General features: G+C 35.0%; 1 protein-coding gene across 3 annotated transcripts in view; it reads left to right on the top strand.

Moving 5' to 3' along the window:
• Positions 1–19,550, top strand: part of TANK (TRAF family member-associated NFKB activator) — a 106,270-nt gene that overhangs the window by 72,001 nt on the left and 14,719 nt on the right. For all 3 annotated transcript variants that reach the window (XM_011991424.1, XM_011991416.1, XM_011991408.1), the window contains exons 3-4: positions 1,456–1,564; positions 2,656–2,774. In XM_011991424.1, the coding sequence (XP_011846814.1) occupies positions 1,456–1,564; positions 2,656–2,774 (228 nt within the window). The remainder of the gene's footprint in view (positions 1–1,455; positions 1,565–2,655; positions 2,775–19,550) is intronic.

The following is a 19,550-nucleotide window of genomic DNA, read 5'->3' as shown; positions in this document are numbered from 1 at the left end:
CTGCCTCAGCCTCCCGAGTAGCTGGGACTACAGGCGCCCGCCACCTCGCCCGGCTAGTTTTTTGTATTTTTTAGTAGAGACGGGGTTTCACTGCCAGCTTTAATTTCTTAAGCTAATTTATATTTGCTAATCTATGAACAGCTGTGTAATTTATTAAAATTTTTAAGTTTATTGGTCTCTGAAAATAATAGAGCTTCACTAATTTTGAACTTTAAGAATCAGTTTAAAGTCAAATAGTATCTACTGAATATCATTCTGAGATTATTAGAACTTCATTTTCATTTTATATTTCAAGGAATTTGCAACTTAAACATTATTTATCCCTCCAGGGATAGAAATTGGTTAAAGGAAAAGAAAAAAAGTTCTCTGTTACTGTTTGGTGATACGCTTTTAAGACTGTACTAATTTGGTAATTGTGATACAACAGTTTCAAATTTGCTTGAAGGTTTGTGGCATCTGTATTCCTCAGTACAAACTTGTGTCTTATTTCATTGCTGTATTTTCACAGTCATTGCGATAAAATAGCAAAATGAATGGATTAACAATATAAGGGAAACTATGGCATTTAAGATAGACACCAAAGGTCAACCATGGTGTTCTCTTAATTTCTTAAAACTTAGCAGACAAGTTTCTGGTCATTATAATTTTATAATTTGTATTTGTCCCTTTGATTTTTATCAACACTTCCTTAGTGTTTATGTACCCTAAAAATAAATTTAGAAGTGTGTTTATTTGAAAGACACAAAATCTTAATTTTTTAAGTTAGTGTGTATTTTTAAAAAAATCACTTTAGTATTTGTTGTTTCATTTGTGCTTTTTTTTTCTTTAAGGAATAAATGCTAAATTACAGTTTTGATCCTTACTGAAGGATCAGGAAATCGTAGATTGAATCCTTTACTGATATGTGTTTAAATAAGATAATCTTTTTTTTTTTTTTTTTTTTCCCTGAGACGGAGTCTTGCTCAGTCTACCAGGCTGGAGTACAGTGGCGCGATCTCGGCTCACTGCAAGCTCCACCTCCCAGGTTCATGCTATTCTCCTGCCTCAGCCTCCCAAGTAGCTGGGACTACAGGCGCCCACGACCACGCCCGGCTAATTTTTTTTGTATTTTTAGTAGGACGGGATTTCACCGTGTTAGCCAGGATAGTCTCGATCTCCTGACCTCATGATCCACCCACCTCAGCCTCCCAAAGTGCTGGGACTACAGGCATGAGCCACCGCGCCCGGCCAAATAAGATAATCTTTAAAACTTTTACGGTGCTTTAAGTGTCTTCAATCACTGATGTTTGTAACAATTACAAGTACATTCCTGGAGCCAATTTGTATCTCATAAATCACAATACCTGCAAAATGACAATGTGGGCAACTCATATCTATTTATATTATTAATGGATGGTAAATAATGTGTTCATGTCTGTCAGTAAATATCAGGCTAACTGGTTTTTATGTCAGCAGACTGAGAACTATGAGCAGAGAATACGTGAACAACAGGAACAGCTGTCACTTCAACAAACTATTATTGACAAGCTAAAATCACAGTTACTTCTTGTGAATTCCACTCAAGGTATGTGCATGTTAATTTTTTATGTATTTCTAGAACCTCTTGGTGAAAAGAAAGGTGTAAGCTGAGTTCTTCTGTTTTATTCCTTCGTTGTTTCTCAGTAGTTTTGATATTATAACTGTGGTACAGTTATATGTTACATTTATTTAAATGAACACTTGCAGGATATGGGAAAGTGGACTTTCACCTATACTATTCTATACTATACTATACTATACTATACTATACTATACTATACTATACTGTACGGTGGAACTCTAAGTTTATAAAACTTTCTAAAAAGCAATTTGCCAGTAAATAGCAGCAAAAGCTTTTGAAAACATCTATGCCTTTTGAACCAAAAACTCAAGTCCTAAGACTATATCATGAGAAAACATTTGTTCAGGTACTCAAAAATATATATGCAAGGATGTGTATCACAGTATAATTTCTAATCATGGAAAGCTAGAAACAAATATTCAATAGTTACAGTGATCTATATGAATAGCTATGTAGCCAAGAAAAGTGATAATAGGTATTAACTTATAAGAATATGTTGATGATATATAGCAAAATGAACGAAGCAGGATACGTAAATAAGTATTATTTTCATTTATGCAGAAAAAGGTGATTCTTATGTGAATTTATGTGTTTAGGAACAGAAGTATTAACTGGAATAATTCACAAGTGATAAAAATTTGGGTAACATTTACTTTTTATTCTTTTTGGCTGTCTGCATTTTCTAATTTTCCTATGATAAGCATGGAGTCATAATACAAATAATTATCTTAAATAAGAAATGCATACCTGAAAATACGACTTATATAAAAGTTGAATTGTTGCTGACAGGGGCAAAGAGCATATTCTAGTTTTCTAAATTCTGTATATTTTACATACTGCTGACTTTTGGAGAGCAGGGGTTTTGTATGTTTAGTGGGAAGGAAAAAATGTAAATGGACAACTTGTCAAAGCAACTATTACCTAAAGAATTTTCTAAAACTCCTACCTTAAAATCTATTCTCTTTACGGTTTTGAGTTTGTATTACTTTTGCTTTTTCAGGTGGTACCAAAAATAAGGGTTTTCTGCTAATATCCAAGAGGTTTTTGTCTTGCAGATGGCAATTATGGCTGTGTTCCTCTGCTTGAAGACAGTGAAACAAGGAAGAATAATTTGACTGTTGATCAGCCACATAATAAAGTGATTTCAGGAATAGCAAAGGAAAAACTACCAAAGGTAGACATTGCTTCTGCAGAAAGCAGCATTCAAATGCTGATGCGTAACCTAGCTTCCTCATTTTATTTTTCTGAAGTGATCTACCACGGGAATTCCAAACAGAAGTTCCATGTATATAAATATGTGACTTAAATATTTCTGAATAGAAGAACTATTTTCAAGTAAAATAAAGGCTAAGGTTTTGTATTTCCTACTAACCTTTTTTCTACATCACAAGCATTTCAACAAAGAAAAGATTTAACAAAGAAATAGGACTGGGCACAGTGACTCACTCCTGTAATTCAAACACTTTGGGAGGTGAAGGAGGGAGGTTCACTTGAGCTCAACAGTTTGAGACCAGCCTGGGCAACATAGGGGGACCCCTATCTGTATAAAAAATTTAAAAATTAGCCACACAGGATGGCACATGCCTGTAGTCCCAGCTACTCAGTGGGCCGAGGTGGGAGGATTGCTTGGGCCTGAGAGATCAAGGCTGCTACAGTGACCCATGATCATGACACTGCATTCCAGCTTGGGCAACAGAGTGAGACCCTGTCTCTAAATAATTAAAAGCCACATCCACATACATATGTACATATATGTGGGTGTGCGTGTGTGTATATAAATAAATAAAAGTTTAAAATCAGGTAAATAATAATATTAGAAAATAGCTTTCTAGCTTTTTCTTCAATTGTCTGTGCTTAGTTTAAAAAAAACAAATCCACCCAACTAGCTTAAGCAAAACTTTATTGAAGTAATACAGAAAGAAATAATACATATCCGCAAGGAGACATATACAAGGACGTTCATGCCATGGGTTAGAAACAACCTAAATATCCACCAATAACAGAATAGTTGATCTTTAGAAACTCTTTCGAAAAATTAAAATATACTAAATATATATTAATTTGCCTAAATTTCAGTAGCAATGTTGAGTAAAGATGGAAATTACAAAATGATAAAATGGGAATACTTTATATAGTTTGTTGTTGGTGGTTTTATTTTGTTTTGTTTTTGTTTTTGTTTTTTTGAAGATGAAGTCTTGCTCTGTCACCCAGGCTGGAGTGCAGTGGCATGATCTCTGCTCACTGCAACCTCCGCCTCCCAGGTTCAAGCAATTCTACAGGCACATGCTGCCACGCCTGACTAATTAGGATACTTTATGTAGTTTTTAAAACATAATGTTAATGTTTGTGAAAACGCACATATGTAATAAAAGTATAAAAACCTGGACAGGAAGGGCACACATCTTCTTTAGAAAAACGATCACTTCCAGAATTGGGGAGAAAAGAGACTGTGATACCTGAGAAAGGAATAATGGGGCTTCAGCAGTTATATCTGCAACTTTTTTTTTTTTTCTTAATAGAAGAGAGCTAAGCAGGTATGCAAAATGTTAACACTTGTTAACTCGGTAGTATATATGTATATTATATTGTTCTCCATGTTTTCATAAGTCATTGAAATTTTATAAGTTTGAAAAGGATATCTTTAATGAGATGAGTTGGCTTTTAGTGGGATGATACATATTTTGAATAAAATAAGAACTCTTAACAAATAAGATTTCTTAACATCAACAACAATTAAATCAAGAGTGCTGTATTTATTTCTTTCCTTCTAAATAAAGTAGGAGATTTCACTTTGTCAGGGTTATTCAGTTACTGATTGCATAACTAAGACTATCTTATTATTTAACATCAAATCTGAGAAATCCAATTTCGAGAGCTTTTCTCTATAAATAAAAGTTTTAGAATAAGAAGTTATCTTGGTACCCGTTATTACATATATTTTTATTTGAAACCATTCGTTGAGTCATTCAGTTTTCTTCACCCCCATTCGATTTTTCATGTATCTAAAAATGCTGATAAACACTGAAACCATGGCATTGAAATATACTAGGTTTATTTTGCAAAAGAGGAAATTGAGAAACAATGATTCTGACTTTTTGGAATACAATTTTGTTACTAGGCCTATTGTTGAATTACTATACTGACATAAATTTAGTGCTTAAATAAACAATATTTCTAATCTTCCTGTTTCAGTGTCTTCCAAATGCCATTACTTTACCACAAATTTAATAATAATTTATAGCGTTCCTTTGAAAGTAATAGGACATCTCCAGTTTAAACTATGTAGAAGGTAGTTTTGAAAATAAAACTTTGGTTAGAACAAAAGGGATGATGTGAAAAGCTGTAAGATATAGTAATAGTTTTTTTTTTTAATTTGGATAATTTGTTATTTATGAAAGTATTAGAGTTTATTTTCAGTCAAGTATCAACAGCAGACCTTCAACAGAAATCTCTTTAAAAATTATATTTGTTTAAATTCTGTAGGCTAATTATTTTATCTGTGAAATATATATCTGGATACCTGGGATGAAATTAAGTTTAAGTAACAGAAATCATTTCAGAGATAGTCTGTGTGCAAAGAATTAATAATATTACATCGATTGTAACTATAGTTTTGGGCAGATGGTAAGAGGAAAAGCTCCAAATAAGGAATAAATCTAACTTCAGTGAGTTCTCTTAATTATCTTTACTAATAGGGGAACGATTTATATTATAGCCACATTTTTATACTTTGAATAGCTCATCAACTCAATTTTCTTTGTAACCATTTAATAAAAATTAAAATTAACTGTCTTGTATTTCAGCTTCCTCTTCTTTTATATATCTCTAGCCAAAGTGCTAATGAGCACTAAACGTATAAGGGATTAAAGAAAAGAGAAAATACATTCTAAAAGAATGGATATATTAGATGTATTGAATATTTGAGAGTTGTCTGTATGCTTAGTGTAAAAAATTAGGCCTATGTTAGAAAAAATACTGGCCATCAAGCAATGGAAATTAAAATATGTTCCACTGGCCTATGTGTTGGTCTATACTTAGTGAGTTATAATTCACCTTTAGCTAATAGGGGTGAAACCTTTCCTAAAGAACTCTGAATGAGTAGATATATTCAAGCTTCTTCCACAATGGAAAAAATCCATGTTGGTTGGTTGCATCTCACATGGATGAGAACTAGAAGGCATTATAGAGAAATGGTTAAGGTGATCTTTTTTATTCTATTTTTTATTTTTTATTCTATTTTTAGTATATTTTTAGTATACTTTAATATTGTTGGTCTTCTGCAAAACTAATCTGTTTCTAGAAATCACATTCCCAGTCAATTGGCCTAGCTTCTATAATGAATTAGTAAGTTAATAGAAATGCTTTGAACCAGTAACAGAAGGAAGCCACTATGAGCCACCCACAGTCCTTTCCTCCTTCTGTTTGGTGGGTGGTTTGAGAATTTGTTTTCTTTAGACTACTTGTTTTGTTGAGGATTTTGTTTTGTCAGGATGTTTGAGAAAGGAAAGGTGGACATTTTAGCAAATAGCCATTCTGGCTGCCTTGGAAAGAGAGACATAAAGTAGAGGAAAGAGGGATATTTGAAGGGGAAAGAGGCGCTTTTAGAAAATTTTACTTAGGAGACATGAAATTTATAGTTCAATCTGTATTCATGTTATTCCTACACAAAAAGCTTGCAAAAATCCTTTGACTTCTAAAGGGACAGAAAGAGGTAAAGACAAAGCCTCTATCATTAGATGACCCTTAGTGCTCTGCTTGAGACAGTAGGGAAGGAAATACTCAGTTTAATGGAAAACTTTAGTTTTGTCTTTTGTACACCACAGTAATTTGCACAGTCTTTTATATTATCTCTCATATTATTCCAGACTTACCCAAAACTTAGGGCTTAAAACAACAAATTTATCTGAGTTTCTGTGGGTCAGAAATTCTGGAGTGACTTACCTGGGTGGCCCTGACTCAGGGTCTCTTATGTTGAAGTCAGGATGTAGACAAGGACTGCAGTCATCCGAAGGCTTAACTGATTGGAGGATCCACTTCCAAGATGGGTCACTCACATGACTGTTGGCCAGAGACCTTTCCACATGAGCCTGTCTGCCCGAACTGACAGCTAACTTCACTCGAAGTAAGGGATCTGAGAGAAATGTGCCCTCTGTGACTTAGTCTCAAAGTCACATTCCTTCACTTCCACTTAATTTTGTTCATTAGAAGCAAGTCACTAAATAGTGGGGCAAGAAATTAAGTTGCACCCCTTGAAGGGATGAGTATCAAAGTTTCATAGATGTATTTTAAAAGCAACACAGGTATTGGAGATTGTTTGTGGTGTATAGAAGAGGATGTGAAAGATCAAGAGACAAGGAGACTGATACTTAATTTAATTTACCTTACAACAAATATTGATGAAAGGTAAGGGAACTTAATATTCACTTAATAGTGAATTTAACTTCCTGAATCATGTGATTATTAATCTTAAAGGGAAAAAATATCATAGCCTATCATCTTAAGAACAATTTTAAAAATTCTAATTTGAATATACTTTCCAGAGGAGAATAATAGCAATGCTTAGAGAAGTAAGAAATTGTTGCATATTACTGATTCTTTTTTATAATGTTAAAAACTGAAAATGCAGATAACAAAAATGCACACAATTATTCTTGACAAAGACTGTTCATCTCTTGTTTACAGAACACCATTGTCAGACATAGTAACTTATGTCCATGTTAGCAGTTACTATTTAAATAACAAGTTTTGTATTTGTGTAACAAATATAAAGGTATTCTATAAAAATATAAAACTGTAAATTATCAGTTTAATTCACTTTTTTAAAAACCAGGATTGTAATGTACTGTTTCACTTTTAAAATCTCAGAAATGAGATTTTTATAATTTACTTCTGCGAGATAGTTTGGTTGCCAAACTAAATACTATCTTGAGTGTCTAGGTTTTGACAGAAATTGTCTGCCCTCATCTTTCTATGCCACTTTTTGTTCCTGTGGAGAATTATACAAAATTCTCGGGTGGTTTGATGCAAGAAAATATGTAGAAAGCAATAATAAAGACGACAAAAAATTTGGTGATATTGGTAAATTACTTTTCATCATTTATCCAATAATTCTGAATTCATGATGTATACTTAACACTGCCAACCACTGGAGAGCAAAGAGATGTTGTCCCTGTCTTCCAGCTTAAAGTCTTGATTTAATAATTAACATTATTGAATGTTGAAAAGTTATTTCAGATTCTAGGATCCAAAATATGAAGTAAACATGGTATGAGTTCACTAATTAAATAGAGTTTATGTGTTCTCATGCCTATATATTTCTAACTTATTCTTTATACATGTCTTTATTTTTCATCTGAGTTAAAAACTCAAGTATATGACGAGTGCAGTTGTTACTGAAAGATGTCAGTTAAAACAGTTTGGAGATTTCAAATATAGCTATCATTGTGATTAGATCAGCAGATATGGAAGCTTTGAGGAACAAGAAAGATATTTTACGTTTAGAATAGTATAAACAGTGATATAGCTGTGGAGCTGGCAATTGCAAGCAGTAAGATGTGCTGTATTGGACAATTGCAAGTAAATATAGAAGCTCTGACATGTTTCAAGAAAGCTGTTGTCTAAAAAGTCATTTGTCAATCACTTACACAAGAAGTAGTTATTGAACTCCTATTTGCCAAGCCTTGCTGGTTATTAACAGAAATACAAAAAACAAAACACAACAATAGCAGTAGTATTGTAAGTAATAGACAACATCTATCACCTTTAAGGAGCTAGAGTCTGGTTGGGGAAATGACGATTTGGAAACCTACAGCAATTAGCAAGCATTATAAAATAATGTAAAGTCCTAATTATATAACAAAATGAAACCCGGTCTCTACTAAAACTACAAAAATTAGCCGGGCGTGGTGGCAGGCACCTGTAATCCCAGCCACTTGGGAGGCCGAAGCAGGAGAATTGCTTGAACCCGGGAGGCGGAGGTTACAGTGAGCTGAGATCACGCACTCCAGCCTAGGTGACAAGCGAAACTCCGTCTGAAAAAAAAAAAAAAAAATTCTAACTGTAATTTTATGGCACAGATAAAACATATAGGGCCTTAATTTAATTTAAAAATTAAAATTCTCAGCTTAAGGGCTTGATCAAGGGCCCACAATTTAGGTTCCAGTACAGAAAAGAAGATAACTTACTTGGCCTTTATCTTGTTTATGTGTGCATAGATAAGTAAAGTTAAATTTTCTACAAGATTTTGATGGAAAAAGGGTACTTTTTAGACAAGAGCCAGAATTATTCTAGGTCACTTGGGAGAACATTGTGTAAACCGAAAGCTAAAACTGAGGGTTTTGAATGAGCCATTTCATTTACCATAACCATTTTTAGGTGACATAATCATGGCTGCAGAGGAGAAAGTGCTTCCTACCTTTTTCTTACTTTATTCTATAGACAGCCCTTCAGTGAGTGGCATTTACGCATGGTCTGCTCCTTCAATTATGTATAGCAGTTTTGGCAGGCAGTACATGAACTTGAACTCTGTTCTGCTTTCTGATCTTCTGTAGCTAATAAAATCCTAATCTCACAGGTCTAGGTCTTAGATGGCATCCCCATCCTTATACTGTTTATATCTTATATACACTGGATTTCAAGGGCAGTGCCCACTTAGGGATCATCTGAGTTTTGGGCCCCTATAGCTTCTCTCAACACTCCAGACACTTTCTGTTGCAAGTCTCTTAAACCACATTTGTTTGTTAAGTTGCTATATATTGTCCAAGTAAGTAAAAGCTTTAAAATGGTTTATAGGTAAATGATAAACATGTTTTTCATCATTTGAACAAAAGCTAAAAATTAGGCCGTTAGTCAACATATTTAACTAGTAAGTGATTTCTGTGGAAAAGTCAAATCTCATTTACATCATCTAAACACATAGCACCTCTTCTAAGAGAGGAACTTGAAGTAAATTTAACTGCATTTGTTACTCAACTTTTTAAAAATTTGCCCCTGAATTCCTTTAATGTTTAATCTTTTCTTTCCATCTTTTATCATACAGAAATGGTGATTATGCACACTGTACAATGGCACAGGCCAGTGTAGGCTGGGGCTTAGAGAACTGGAGAAAAACGTGTTTGTGTGTAGTACCTCAGGTAATCCTTGCCTTGCAATCCAGAGCAAATGTACTGCTTCTCCTGGTTTTCTTTCTAGAAACTGCATTATATATACCCTATTTTTATATCTAATGCTTCTATATTACTCCTCTTTGGAGACCAGCCTTTTTTATAGACTTCCTGGTAGAATATCAATTAGAAAGGAAACAACTATCTTCAACCAATTTATTCATTAAAGTTCAGTTTTCTCCGAAGTGTCATACTACACAAACTTTTTTTTTTTTTTAGAAAGGTCTCACTCTGTCACCCAGACTGGCTCACTGCCACCTCCACCTCCTAGGCTCAAGCGAATCTCCTACCTCAGCCTCCCGAATAGCTGGGATTACATGCATGCACCACCACACCTGGCTAATTTTTGTATTTTTAGTAGAGACGGGGTTTCACTATGTTGGCCAGGCTAGTCTCGAACTCCTGATCTCAAATGATCCACCCGCCTCGGACTCCTATAGTGCTGGGATTACAGGTGTGTGCCACTGTGGCTGGCCAATACACAAAGTCTTAAGAAAAAAATATTGACATCCAAAAAATTTTAATAATTACATTGAAATTTTCTATTGCAGAAAGTTTGTTTCCAAATCTAAATTATTAATTCTTCCTAACCCTTTCCTGCTCTGGGTTTGTGTTTTTGAATTCAGTACATCATCTTACAGTTTTTGCTTTTGTGAAAATACTGGAAATAATTTTGAGGAAGAAAAGAAAATAAGAAGTGATATGTCAACCTTCTAAATTCTCTTTCCTAACTTAGAAGCAAATTTGAATGTCTCTAGTATGGCTTTTCTCTCCTTATTTCCCCTTCTCATCCTTTTTCTCACACTTTCCTTTATTTAAAACTCGTCTTCAAAGCACACACAATAGAGTCGACAGAGTCTATCCAGCCCTGATTTCTCTTGGCCAAGACATGAAAGGCTGTTCTCTCAACCTCGATAGGTAAGGAATAGCCCCCTGTCCACCTCCATAGTCTGTGTTGCTATAAAGGAATACCTGAGGCTGGGTGATTTATAAAGAAAAAAGGTTTATTTGGCTCATGATTCTGATATCTGTAAAAGTTCAAGATTGGACATCTGCCTCTGGCAGGGGCCACAGGCTGCTTCCACTCATCGCAGAAGGCAAAGAGGAGCCAGCATTGCAGAGATCCTATGGTGAGAAAGGAAGCAAGAGAGAGAGGGGAGGTGACAGACTCTTTTTAACAACCAGTTTTCTCAGGAGCTAAAAGAGTAAGAAGTCACTCACCTGCTATCCTTACCCCCACAGCCCCCAGGATTTCTCTATTCATGAGGGATCTGCGCCCATGACCCAGACCCCTCCCATTAGGCCACCTCCAACATTGGGGATCAAATTTCAAAATCAGATTTGGAGGCAACAAATATCCAAACTATAGCACCCACAAACCATCTAGTTTATCTTATTATAACCCGTCATCCTAAAAGTTGTCAAAATCTGGCTGGGCGCAGTGGCTTAAGCCTGTAATCCCAACACTTTGGAAGGCCAAGGTGGGTGGATCACTTGAAGTCAGGAGTTTGAGACCAGCCTGGCCAATGTAATGAAACCCTGTCTCTACTAAGAATAGAAAAATTAGCCAGGCATGATGGTGGGTGCCTGTAATCCCAGCTACTCTGGAGGCTGAGGCAGTTGAATCACTTGAACCCAGGAGGTGGAGGTTGCATGAGCCAAGATCACAGCCTGGGCAAGAGTGAGACTCTGTCTCAAAAAAAAAAAAAAAAAAAAATTCTCTAAATCTGTTTTGAAGGTATTTTTTTTTTCAGTGTTATGAAATGCTTCTACATTCAATCTGCTGTGATTTTTTTTTTGGTTGAATTATATGATGAAAATTCAGCCTCAAATAGATATTGTAGTTGAAAACGGGAAGAGTATTTTAATAGCCTTTTTAGCAATTGTGGATAGTCTTTGATACTGCAGTAAAATTTGGTAGTGTCTTAAAATGTTAGCTGCAATATGGAATCTGAAACCGTATCAGTGAACTTTACATTAAAAGCTGTTGGTCTATCTTGTACTTTGAATATGTCTTTTACTAATGTATGATTGTTACATCATGAATCATTTGGAAAATATTGGTTCACTAAGTTGTGTAGATCTTGCAAATGTTGACCTATTATATAATATTTTAAAATCACATTTAACATTATCACTGATCACATCAGAAAAATCTTTTAAGTATTGGGCATCTGTCAAGCTTACTGTGACAGGTACAGGTTTTCCAAAATTTTAATTTTCACTTGGAAGCTCAAATTTTATCATTGGCAACAAATCTTGTCAGTTGCTTTCCTTAACATGACAGGCTAACTTCATTTGGTTTTGAGAAAATGTCTGAATAACCATAGCTTGTGTGTCAGTCATTCTTTCAAGCAAAAATGGCATTCCATTAGAAAAGTAACTGGTTTACTTGGAACTCAAATAGTTGCACAAGTACTTTTCCCCAAGACAATAATTGTACTTCAGTATGCAGCAGAAGTCCTTTTATGTATACTTTCCATTTTGTCACACAAAATATTAAAAATATGTTGAGATCAAGTTTCAATAAAATTAATCATTTTACTGCCTTATTAAGGACATTCTTAGTTGAAACTGCCTTTTTTTTTTTTTGGCTGTTTTTTTACTGAGTGTGTGACATTGAAGAATACAGTGACAACAGTTTGACATGGCCTTAGTCATACTCGGGCACCAGCAGTTTTACTCACCATTGTTTTTGCATAATCAGCCTAAATGCCAACACAGTAAAAAATGCAAATATTAATAATATCTTAATTTTGACAATAGTTGATTTCAATTATGTCATTATGTCAGGGTCTGGGATTTCATTTTATTCTACTTACAAGCTAGTAAGTTAGCCAGTTACTGTTTCATGGGTACTGGAGAAAAACAGAAAAGTGAATCAGAGAAAAAGGACTTTATTATTTACAGTAAAACGAGTAGCCAAGAACATCTTATTTTCATTAGTTCCACCTAGGAGGTAACACAGATAGACACAGATGATGCTTATACATGCAATGGTTACATTGAAGGAGAGGCATATTGAGCTTGGGGAACCCACCATTTTATAGCAGGCGGTAAGCATGCCTGCTCTTTGTCCAAGGGGGAGATATTACCTAGTCTTTCAAATTTGCTCTCTGCAAACACAAGCCTGAGAAAAGCCCCAGGTAAAGAACAGTGAGATTCTTGTATTCCTGACATGAACAGCAAAAATGTGCCAGGATGCTCAGGGGCCATGGCAGATTACATCTCCCAACATTGTATCCCTTGAAAGGCACTTGGTGGGACCCTTAAGGATCCTGGACCATATTTTGGGAACCACTGGTTTAACCAGATTATAATATCCTGTTAGAAAAAAAAAAATCATACTGCCTTTTTCTCAGTAAGTTACTTTTCATCCTACTGAAAAAATGTCATGTTCTAAGAATACTCCAGCATCTCCTCAGGAATGTTTACTTGTACATGGAGGTCCTAGTGCTTCCTCATCACTTCTTTTCACATACGTCAGATAATAAATTGTTTTACATCTTCATACTTTAAATCATGATGCTTGTAAATTAATCTATATTAAATCTAGAGCAGACTCTGAATTTTGATTCTAATTTGTTAAAAGATAGTTTGATAGTAGATACCTGCATTTTCTAGTATGTTCCATAAAACCCTAGGACTATGAAGTGCTGCACATACTAGGTACTCTGGTAATTTTTAAAGGCACAAGACTGTATCTAGGATGTGAAATCAATACTAAGAAAACTACTTAGCTTTGTTTAAGTACAGGATCTTCAGCTAACTCTGTTCCCGGTATTGTATTTTAACATCCTCTCACTGGATTCGTAGTTGCCTCTAAGATACTGCTAGAATTTGAGGGTAGAGGAGGGAGAAGAGTCACCTAATTTTTCATTTGCACCTGTACACTCCGAGCTTCTCTGTTGCTTGGTTAAGCAGTGTCTTGCTGTGTTATGAAAGCTGATTTATTCCCTGAAAGATTTTTTTTTCTTTGCCAGTTAGTCATCTTTCTATATATTTATGCTCTAAGCTATATATCTTAGAATCCTAATAAAACTATTGTATAGCAGTTCCCACACATTCTGCATTGTCATTGACCTGTGGTTTTTGTCTCCCTCCCTGATAAGTCCCTTTTGGAAACGAATAATTTTAAGATGAGCATCTTTTGTTGTCTCTTTCCTATTATGTTTGTCAATAGTAGTGTGATTTTTGCATTTAAGCTTAGTTTCCTCTAAGTAATTCCATATTTGATGGATTTACTCATTGTTATTTCTACTCCTAATTTCTCTTGACTAACATTAAAGACAGCATGTTACCCTCTACATTTTATCTTAATAATACTATAGGGAGCCACTGACTTGTCTGTATTCTTTAGAAGTTACATCTGGACCATATGTCTGCCAAATGGCCACAGTGAATCTCCTTGCTTTCCTTCTTGCTTCTGCTCATTGAACATTCTTTCTTGCCTTCTCTTTTTTACCTATTCTGCAGCCTGAGACTCCTCACTTCTATCCTCAGCTCTTGCTTCTCATCTTATCCTGAGCCGTGAGCATAAAGTGATAACTTTTTGATAAAGCTGAATCTAAAATTCTTCTTCCTACTCTTTTTCTTTTTGATAAATGTTCATTCCCCTTTGACGTGAAGAAGATACTAGGTCTTGGTAGTTTGTTTATTTTTTACTAAATTCTTTCTTGGCCAAAAAAAAAAAAAAAAAAGGGGTGAGGCCCCCAGTTTTGAATTTTACTACACAGGAAAGACCTAACCTCAGTTTCTTTAGGGTTTTTCCTGCCCTAAGATTTTTTTGATGCTAACAGAAAAGAAGGAAAGTTCTTATTTGCCTTTATCTTGGTTATGTGTACATAGATATGTAAAGTTAAATTTTCTACAATATTTTGATGGAAAAAGGATAATCTCTAGACAAGAGCCAAAATTATTCTAGGTCACTTGGGAGAACATTATGTAAACTGAAAGCTAAAACAGTTTTGAATGAGCCATTTCATTTACCATAACCATTTTTAGGTGACATAATCATGACTTCAGAGGAGAAAGTGCTTCCTATCTTTTTCTTACTTTATAGACAGAGTGCTGCTGTAAACATTTTGTGTACAGGTTTCTGTGTGAACATAAATTTTGAAGTGCCCAGGAGTGCATTCATTGGGTCCTATAGTACTTACATGTTTGGAGATTTTGTTTGTTTTAAGAAATGGACAAAATGTTTTCTAGAGTGGTGAAGGGTATTGGTAGTTTTGTTTTTACAGGCAGTGAACTTGATTAGCTCAGGGCAACTGTCACTCCTATGGAGAGAGGCAGCTCCAATCTCAGTTCAATCCTTAGAGCTTTAGCTACAAAGCTTTTAGTCTCGCCCAACTTGGGGACTGCCAGAGACTTGAGCTGAATTGAAACTCAGAATTTAAGGTTCTCAAATTCTCTAGGGCTCCTTTCCCTCACTCTCCAGTGACCATGGTTATGATCTCATTCTCCTTCTTGGTTCTTCCAGCCAGAATGTTAGTGGGCTTTTTTGTTGGAATTTCAGCCACTACTGTGCCTCTACTGCAGTGTGGCCATCATCAGGACAAAACCATAGAAAACTGGGAATACACTCTAAGCCAATTACTTACTACACATTTTTGACTCTCCTCCAATATATGCAAAGTTCGGTCTTCAATGTTTTCAAGTAGTTGGGGTGTGTGTGTGTGTGGGTGTGTGTGTGTGTGTGTGTGTGTGTGTGTGTGTTGCCCAAAGTTTATAACTGTTATTTGCAGAAGAATGGTTTGTTAGGTGCTCACTCCTACACTATGGAATCTTAGCTCCTAAAGTCTAGTTTTTTGTTTTTTTCTGGCTGAGTATGGTCAGGATATGGTCCAAAATCACCCAACATATAAAGAACCCAGAAAATGTGACCCAGTTATAAGAGAACAGACACCAACCCTAAGATGATTCAGACACTGAAATTACCAGACAAGGACTTTAGCAGCTACTATAACTATACCCAGTCTTTTATTAAAAGATAGCTGGGGAGGCAGGAAGGGAGTTAAGCTTTCCAGAGAGGATAGAATTACCAGTAGGGTACTCTACCCATTGTCATGCTTTGTCAAATGCTTAACTTCTATGCCAAGTTTGAGAAATACTATGAAATTTTGTCAAAGAAAGTACTGCCAAATTGCCTATGTTAACAAGTGACTCGTTTGGCAAAACTTGAGTAAATCTATCTTAAGTTATTTATGGATGTACATTTCTATTTGTATGATACATCCTTGAGAACACAGCAAAAAAAAGGCTATACCAAAGGTTTCCCCTCCCACCCTGGGCAATATTTAAGCATCAAAACGTGGCCTGTAACTGCTTCTCAGTGATAAATATATATATTTTTATTGTATGACAGGAAGATTTTAGAATCTTAAAATTAGTTTGCCTTGGTGCAATATGTAAATGTAACCATTCTTTATCTCCAGCCCTATGCTGGATAACTGTACCACTTAGCTTCTCCAGCAGCCAAGCATTATGGCTAAGTAGTTAAAGCTACTGGGGCAGAAAGGCTTGTGTTCCAGTCACAGCTACTCCGTCTGCCAAACTATATACAAATTATTTGATCTCTTCAAAGCAAATTTTAAAATCATAAGTACAGAATTCAGAAGATTTTGTGGCTTGCCAGGTGCAGTGGCATGCACCTGTAGTCCTAGCTACTTTGGAGGCTGCAGCAGGAAGACTGCTTGAGTCCAGAAATTTGACTCTAGTCTGCTCAACGTTGCAAGACCTCCATCTCAAAATAAGCAGATTTTGTGATTTAAGTTAAATAAGTAATACATGCAAATTGCTTAAATAATAGCTATTTTCAAGAAGATCGCTTCTGTCCTTCATGGTGTAGTGGTATAACACTAAATTTGTGGTTAAAGGATTTTTCCAAATCAGTTGATTTTTTCTTTTTTGAGACGGGTTCTTGCTGTGTTGCCCAGGCTGGTCTCAAACTCCTCCCTCTCAACCTCCCTAGTAGTTGGGATTACAGGAGCATGCCACCATGCGCAGCACGGATCAGTTCGTTTTAAATGTAGTATTTGGGGAAAGAGTGAAAGGAGTGTGAGAAATCTTGATTAAATTGGTCACTGAAGTTATGCAGTTTCCGTTTTGCATTAAAAAAGCATCTCCACAAATATTTCTTCCCTTTAAAAAAACAAATTCAGAAAGATATATGCAAAAGGTACCTAATACAAAGTGAAAGACTTAGAAGACAGATAGTAGAAAAGTATTCATCTCATTCTACAAATTAACTTGGATAGAATTGAAATTACAGTAATTGTGGCAGTACTGGTAAAGGATTTTACCTTTTCTGAAACAATATGTTTTATTGTAGCATTGAATCAGTAGAGATTGTGGGGATGGGTTGTGTTAAACCACAACCCAATAAAGAACTTGGAAGTAATTAGGGTGTTTAATTTTATTTTTATATTGTTTATTTTCTTGCCACTTCCTTCAGAACTCTGGGATGGATCCCATTTTGCCCTGGAGTTGTTCCCACACTGGCAGTGGGTTTGCCTAGCACACTGTATCACACAGAACAGACAAGGCTCCTAGGATTTGTGTTTCTCTTGCTTTGCTAGATTTTCAGGAATGTTAATGAGGGTGAGAGAACCATAGATTTTATATGGCTATAAGTTCTTTTAGATTAAATACAATATTTTTTTTTAGCGTTTGTCTTCAAACTTTTATGTTACTATTCTTTTATGTTTATTCTTATCAAATATCTTTTTGTAATTTTTTTCTGGTCCTGTTTTATACCTTAATCTTTTTCTGTCTCCGCCCTTTTTTTACTTTCTCCCTAATTCAGCTGTATCCAGTGCTTGACTTCACCATAACATCTTTTGTCACAGTATATGTAAACTGGTAATGAAATACTCAACCTCAGTTCCTCCTTTAACATTTCATTCTTAGATCTCAAAAATCTAAGTGACAAATGAATCTTTATTTTCAGTTTTTTTCCTACTACGTACTTTTCCTTTTTCTGTAGTGAATTTTATCAAGCTAACATTTATACCTATTCCATAGTTTTATATTCCCTCTACCAATCCATCCCATCCCACCTTGGCTTATTTCTTAGTTTATATTGATCCAAGTAAGGATTCTTGTTTCTGCTTAAAAAGCGTATTTCTATTTAGCCTCATCCAGAAAAGAAATAAAACATTGACTACACTCAGTTGCCTGAGCTAGCTAAAAATAAATATTCCTTTGCATGCAAGGATCCTAACTAAAGTTTAAAGGAAGTCTTTGATATGAACACTGGAGTAAAGTGAAATATGTATCATTGAAAACTTACCTTCTTCACTTAATAGAAGCCTTTTAAAGTTTGGGTTTCTTACATACATATGAGAGAATATACATCTTGTTAAAGAGTTTAGTCAGAATTATCTTTAAAAATTCCATAACTCAGCTGGGTGCGGTGACTCACGCCTGTAATCCCAGCACTTTCGGAGGCTGAGGCGGGCAGATCACCTGAGGTCAGGAGTTTGAAACCAGTCTGACCAACATGCCAAAATCCTGTCTCTACTAAATATACAAAAATTACCCAGGCATGGTGGCAGGCTCCTGTAATCTCAGCTACTTGGGAGGCTGAGGCAGGAGAATCGCTTGAACCCAGAAGATGGAGGTTGCAGTGAGCCAAGATCATGCCACTGCACTCCAGCCAGGGCAACAAAAGCGAGACTCTGTCTCAAAAAAAGAAAAAAAAAATTCCATAACTCAACTTTATTTTACTGACTTTAATTGCTTAAAATTTTTAAGAAAAAAATATGGTTTTGAATGACAATTTTTATTTCTTTTCTATCTTTCCAATTTTTAATAAAAGGAATAAAATAATTTCACTTTTAGTATCAACTGTAACAAAAGCAGGTGTTAAGGAAAACGTACATTTCTTTGAGAGGTTGATATCTAACATATCCTAGAATGCGAAACAAAAACATTTTTCATTATTTTTGCATCAAGAATAAAGCCTGGTTTGGACTAATGAAATATTAACCACTTTTTTTCTCCTTCTTAAATATCACTGCATATTCAACTGTCCCCGAACATATATTTTTGATATAATACCCATCTATGAGAAGCTTAAATTGACTTACACTAAATCAAAATTCTCCCAATTCACATAAGAAATTTAAGGAAACATTTTACATCTTCCAACTGTTTCAGATGTGTTTATCTTAATGGATTTAGTTGAATGACTTACCCAGCGACATACTGGAAGTGTATATGAAAAGTATGATGTGTAAAACTCTTATTTCAGCATTCATTCCACAAGTTCAGCATTTCCAAACTAGTACTTGGAACAGTTTATGATGTTAAGTATTTTAAGTTTTAGTACCTCAAAATAAATTCATTTTTTGAATGATTTAATGCTTAAAATCTCCTAAAATATAATGTTCAAAATTCCCTTGCTTTCTTATTTGAAGTTATAACTTCGTCTTCCTGCAGTACAGAGCCCACTTGGATTATATTTGAGAATCGAAAGAAAAATACAAGTTATCCTTACTCTCTGAGATGCTCAGCAAACTGATTAATCTTTATTAAGATCATGCACTGAAAAAGTCTGAGTTTCTGGGAAAGTGTTGAAGTTGCCATTGATTATACTAATCCTAAATCCTTTGAAAAATTAATGATTGTTTTCAGAAAGTTGTATCAGACTGCTATAATGGAAAATAGCATTAACATGTTATGCCCCATTCTAAATAAACCCAACTTCAAAATGTCTGTCAGAAAACTGTTTAGCTTTTTTTTTTTTTTTTCCAAGCAACATTTTAAGAGGTCCCTTTCTGAAA

This window comes from Mandrillus leucophaeus, unplaced genomic scaffold (genome assembly GCF_000951045.1).
Source record: "Mandrillus leucophaeus isolate KB7577 unplaced genomic scaffold, Mleu.le_1.0 Scaffold110, whole genome shotgun sequence".
In the NCBI taxonomy this organism is placed as follows: Eukaryota; Metazoa; Chordata; class Mammalia; order Primates; family Cercopithecidae; genus Mandrillus; species Mandrillus leucophaeus.
This window is presented reverse-complemented; position numbering and strand designations above follow the sequence as displayed.